The 6,383-nt window shown below is 41.1% G+C and overlaps 1 protein-coding gene across 1 annotated transcript; it reads left to right on the forward strand.

The window, feature by feature from the left end:
- Positions 1–3,657: 3,657 nt before the first annotated feature.
- On the forward strand, positions 3,658–6,170 carry LOC143961896 (uncharacterized). The gene is made up of 3 exons (XM_077471229.1): positions 3,658–4,459; positions 4,558–4,699; positions 5,002–6,170. The coding sequence occupies exons 1-3, from the start codon at positions 3,966–3,968 to the stop codon at positions 5,584–5,586; spliced, it is 1,221 nt and encodes a 406-aa protein (XP_077327355.1). The 5' UTR covers positions 3,658–3,965; the 3' UTR covers positions 5,587–6,170.
- Positions 6,171–6,383: the final 213 nt, after the last annotated feature.

A 6,383-nucleotide genomic window follows, 5' to 3' on the forward strand; every position in this document is an offset into this window, starting at 1 on the left:
AAACATGCTGAAAGTTTATGTATAATATCTGTGACTGCTTGAAGTGAATTAAAATAATCAATACATCAACGGTGCAAAAATCCAAAGGTATTACAGGCTGCTTACCTTACACCCACAAAGGTCATACTGAAGAAGTCAATGTTTTGACGATACACGCCAAGGGGACAGAGCCTGCGTATTGACATTACATCGCGGCCATCTTGACACCCATTGTGTCTGAAATGTGTTTTCATTATGCACGGCTTATAGTGCCATCTTTGTGAGTTTATACCTAACCTTTTTTTTTATATATTATTAAACATTTTAAACGGAGAGCACTAGATTCTGCCTTTCTTCTTTTGCATAGTCATCATATTTGGTGAGATTATCAGGGTTTTATCCCATGTGAATAAGTGATTTGGAGGAGGAATGTGATCATCAGCACCACGCCAGTCCTCTCTATTATCCCCAGAGGGGAACACTGCGGATATGACTCAGATGTGAGGTGAGAAGCCTGTGAGACTGGTGGAGGAGAACACAAGCACTTTGGTTTTTTGTATCATTGATGTATTGATTTTTCAGTCACAGAAATTATATATGAACTTTCAGCAATATATGTTTATTGATTACCATTTTTACACTTTTATTATTATTGATGTTTTTCTTTATAGCGCAGCGCTGTCTATTGATTATTTTGCAAAGAAGAATGGGCAAAAAGTTCACTCTCTAGATGTGCAAAGCTGCTAGAGACATCCCCAAAAAGAATTGCAGCTGTAATTGCAGTGAAAGGTGGTTCTACAAAGTTTTGACTCGGGTTGGAATACAAATTGAATTTCAAAAGTTTTGAATACAAATTGAATTTGGCTCGGGGTGGAATTGACTCGGGATCACATCGCAGGATACAGGGAAAGTTACTTACCTTGTCCCCTGGATCCTGCAATGTCTCCCCGCTGTGTGTGCTAGCTGTCTCCTCGCTCGATTCACACAGTGCCAAGTTCCTCCGGGCTCCGTTCCCTGGGAGCGTTGCAATGCACGGGGATGGAGAATGGAGCCCGGAGGAACTCGGCACTGTGTGAATCAAGCGAGGAGACAGCTAGCACACACAGCGGGGCGACATCGCAGGATCCAGGGGACAAGGTAAGTCACTTTCCCTGTATTCTGCGATGTGATCCTGAGTCAATTCCACCCCGAGCCAGACTCGGGACTACCGCCAGGGAGGTTAATGACTAACAACTCTCCCAATGGTGCGATATTAATCTAATCCCACATAGCAAATTTTAATTAAAATATAGATGTGTTTATTTTTATTAAAATGTTCAAGCATTGAATATAATCATTGCTATATTTATAGCTGAAATATGGAATTGTTTCACTAAACTCTTTGGCATAACACTGAATTAATTTACACATTTTGTTACAAATTCTTTATACACATGATTTTGCCCAACAAATACAAGATTTTATACGTATTCTTTTATTATACTTAAAGTGTACTTTTATGTTTCTTAAGTGTTAATTAGATTTGTTGGCATTGTTAAAAAAAGATCCAATTATCTTTTTAAGGTAATAATAACTTAGTTGTTTTTAAACCTCTAAACGTAGGAACATTTTCTAGGAAATGTACTACATCATTCTACTGATACTGTACACAATTTAATATCAAAGAAGGGAAAAGTACCTAAATAGTAACCATATGTTGTTTTTCATACACAGCCAACTTAACTCTGAGGCTACATTCACACCTGAACGTAGAGCCTTTGCGCATTTTTCTTGCATTTTCCTGTGCATTGTGCGTGACTCGTGCGCTTGTATGCAGCGTTTTTTGGGCTTTTAACCCTTACCCTTTAAAAAAAAAAATAATAATAAATAACTAAACACCCTAACCCTAACACAAACTAAATTATTATTATTATTATTTTTTTTTTTTTTTCTCAATCAAAGATTTTATTGAAAATAAGATCAGGTTTACAGTCAGAGTCTGAATACATATATCATTGCAATCAAACTGTAAACAACAAAACATAACATATAAGTACATCTCCACTGTGTTCAGATTCTGTTAGCGGCTTGATTAGGGTAAGGGCACAATTGAAGACTTAAAGTAGTGTATGAAGTTTGGGTACAGTTGAGAACGATGGAGGGTGTGGGGAGGGGGGGAGGTAGGGGGTAAGGAGAGGGGGGTGTGGGGTGTGGTTATCCCATCGCTATCATTCATAACTCCGTTAATTAGAAAGGTTCTATGTCTGCTTAAGCTTTGCTCCCACCGTGATAAGGGTCAACAGATGCTAAAAAGTTTAATCTCTAAGCGTGTGGAATTCAGGGGAGAGTGTGAAGATCAGCCATGGCTGCCATGTTTTAATAAAGTTCGTGCTATTTTCATGTTTGGTAGCCACAATCTCCTCCATCTTGTAGATGTATTGCACTCTGTCTAACCAGTCTGTAATGCTCGGTGTTTTGGTTGTTTTCCAATGTATTGGTATCAGTGTTTTAGCGGCCGTGAGTAAGTGTCTGGACAATGATTTTTTGTAGCGGCTTAGATTGGTGGGAACCAGATTGATCAAGCACATAGCCGCGTTCAATTCTAGGCGAGTTTCTGTTATGTGTTTTATCCAGTATTTGATCGCATCCCAGTAGGCTTGTATTAGCGGGCACTCCCACCATATGTGCAGAAAGGTACCTTTGTGAGTCTTACATCTCCAGCACAAGTCTGAGGTGGAGGGAGACCATCTCCTGGTTTGTTGTGGCGTAATATACCATTGAGTTAAAATTTTGTAGGATATTTCCTGGTATTTAGAGCTTAAGGAGCACTTGTGTGCTAGCACGCATGCCTTATTCCATTGCTCCTCAGATATGCTTGTCTGGAGATCACGTTCCCACTTTGTTTTGAATTTGTGTTTGTCAGCTTGTGATGCTTGAATTAGCAATGAGTATTATTATTATTATTATTATTATTAATAATGTATTTTTTTGTTTGAGTTTGGGTGTTTATTGTTGTTTTAATATTAGTATTATTTTTAGTATTATTAATACTAATAATAATCATTTATTTAATATTTTTTAAGGTTAGAGATTAAATATTATTTATTAATTTATAATTACATATTATTAATTTATTTTACTTATTTATGATGATTTTAAATTATTTATGCATTTATTTTACATTTATTTATATGTATATTATTACTTTTTTATTTTTGAAATTTTCAACTTGTGCAAAAATCGTGCATAAAAATGCGACAAGACATGCGAATATGCACAAAAAAATGCACAAATGGTGCCTTTCCATTCATTTCTATCAGAATAGAAATGTGCAAAAAAATTCCTAAATCTGCCCAATTTGAGTGACAAAAAAAGATCCAGAACTTGTTTGAGGTTCAGGCGTTTGGCTTCAGGCAACATGGAATGGAGATGTGAACCATCTCTATAGAGAATCATTAATTTTTTTCTCCTCCAGCGTCTTTAAGCTTCAAGCTTCAGGCTAGGTTCACACTAGTGCAATCACATTAATTGCATGTGATTTGCACCCACACCTGAGGTGCCAATCACATGTGATGGTTGCGAGATGCAAATTCAACCATACAGTTGTATGGTTGAACTCGCATTAGATTCGCACAGAAAAAAGTGCAGGAACTTGTTTTTCCCTGCACTAGAATCAGATCACATTGGTGTTCTCTGTAAGGCCCCTTTCACACGGGCGGATAGAATGGTGCTTTTAGCTGCGGATTTTCTTCATTTCTACCGCAGCTAAAAGCACACAATGCTTTCCTATGGCCCCATTCACACACAGCGTTTAGCGGCGATTTCGTTACATGCGGTTCGGTGCGAATAGAAAAAATAGAATTGTATGCGTCCAGGTGCGATGTAGCGCAGCTATAAGCACATAACCGCAGGTAATCGCAGTCTTTTGTGTCAATTGCGGCCAGCAGCGTGAAAGAAGAAAAAAAAAAACCCGGAAGCACATCCTATACAGCAGGTGTACCTGGGAAATGACACAGGAAGTTGAGTGGGGTGAAAGGGGAGAAGACAGCACGGCGGCAAGAGACATCTCACACGAGGCCATTATCGCACTGGTGCAAGCCCGACCAGAGTTATGGGACTCAGAATGCCCAGGATATGCAGACCGAGTGCTGAAGAGAGCAAAGTGGGAGGAAGTCTACAAATATGTCACACCGAACTGGGACGAGATGTCTGCAACTGAACAGGATAACCGAGGTGAGTGCAAGGTTTGTTGTGTCTATGCAGCAGGGTACACATGCATCCTAGTAAAGATTTTACCCCCTAATGACCAGGCCATTGTATGTTTTTTATATATTGCAGGAAAGGAGGTTTACACACATTGGAGGTCCCTGCGCGACCGTTACAAAAAAGAAGTCAACGAAGAGAAGGCTGCGGAGAGAAGCGGAGCACCCTCAACTCGTCGCAGGCCTAACCCCCATGCAGAGGCTTTGTCTTTTTTGAGGCGCACCACTGAGATGCGCACGTAAGTATATCCATTTATTTTACTTAGTGATTTGTGACCAGTAAAGCCATATTCATGTTCACTTTTTTGTTAAACGTGTAATCTTTATTGTTACCTAGAACTGTGTCAAGTGTCCCTGTGAGAGCAAGCGCAAGGCGCGAAAGTTCGTCGCCATCACCATCAGGAGACGCTGACACCAGTCAAGAAACCACAGAGACAGTGTCATCCCAAGAATATCATCCATCCACTCAAGAACCTGCGGTATGTATTTTAAAAATGTCACAATTTCTGTCCACAAAAGACGTATTACTTACATTTTGAAAAGGCAGCTGGTGTTGGCACAAATGTTGGAGAAACAACAACGACTTGTTTTTTGGGCAAGGTGTGACTTGTTCTTCTGGCTTTGGAGGTCTTCAGTGAGATCAGGTTTTTGCAACAAAACAAGTACCTGTGTGTGATCTATTCTAAACAGGTGCTGCAATATTTATACAAGCCATCATATGCTGTTCACTAAAGTGTGACCTCAGTATCAGATGCATAATCTATATATTATAATATTGCAGGCAAATCCAGATAGGAGAGTCCGGTCTACTTCTACCACCCGTCGAACACGTACTCAACAAGAGACACCTTTTGAAGAATATTTCAACCGTATCATTGAAGAAATGAGAAACCAATCACAAAACCAGGCAAAAGATGATGAATTCCTCAACATCTCAGACCCAGATGTTATGTTTTTAAGAATGTTGCTTTGTGTAATCAGGGAGATTCCTGCAGATAAGCGCACTGAGGTCAGGGGTGATATACATGCCTATTTAACGTATATTGTGTCCGCTTGCAAAGAGCAACGCCCATATCCTAAATTTCAGCCATGGGCTATGGGTTTTAATTCACCTAGTGGCTCTTTCAGTAGACCAATGCCCAGTCAGCAGTGCCATGACACAACATCTGCCATTAACCCTTATGTAGGACCCCCACCACTGTATACATCTTACCCGTCTAATCCTGGTTACAAAAGGATGCATGAGCAGCCACACCCAGTGTCTTCACCCTCATCTTCCCATTCAGGATCACCCATAGATGTTGGCAGTGAACCAAGCCATTCTTCCCTGCGTAACCCTAATTATTCAATATATGAAAACTTATAGTATTCCTATGGCAGTGATATGACGGTTGTATTTTTCTTGTTGTGTAATGTTACTTAATGTTTTACCTACACTACTTAATGTTTTACCTACACGAACTAATGTTTACAACAAACCCCAGATTCCTCCATGTACACTGAACTGTACGCACAGAAGAATCTCCCACTGTCCCAAGCTTATACATGTTGCTACTTGGCCCCACTTGCTCTCACAATACCTGAACTTTCTGATTGGGTGCTAGCATTGTTTAGGTTGAGAGACTTGGCCCAGTGGGAGATTACCCCATCTACACAGTGGAGTGTACATGGCGACATCTTTTGCACTTTCTCCATCTAGCCAAATATTTCAGAACTGTTTACCGCACTTAGTGCCCATCTTTGGCCCCTTTCACACGCGGCGGATCAGTAATGATCTGCCCCGTGATGATCCGCTCGCTCAGCGGGATTGCTCCGTTGTCCCCGCTGAGCCGGCTGCGGACAGGGCGGTCTCCGCACACTGTGCAGGGACCGCCCTGTCAGCTCTCCACTCTCCTCTATGGTGATCGGACGAGCACGGACCGTCTGTCCGTGTCCATCCGATCGGCTCTGCAGACGGATAGAATAGGTTTTTACTCCGTCTGCAGAATCGTACTGTTGCGGAGGCGGACGATATCGGGTGCCACCGCAATTGTCCGATTCTGTAGACGGAGGGAAATCCAATTTTTCTAGCCGTCTGCAGAGCGGATTGGATGAACACGGACAGATGGTACGTGCTCTTCCGATCCCCATAGAAGAGAACAGAGAGCTCACAGGGCACAGTGT

The sequence above is a fragment of the Lithobates pipiens genome, unplaced genomic scaffold, assembly GCF_037356315.1.
Source record: "Lithobates pipiens isolate NorthernLeopardFrog02 unplaced genomic scaffold, aLitPip1_a1.2 Scaffold_8, whole genome shotgun sequence".
NCBI classification, from domain to species: Eukaryota; Metazoa; Chordata; class Amphibia; order Anura; family Ranidae; genus Lithobates; species Lithobates pipiens.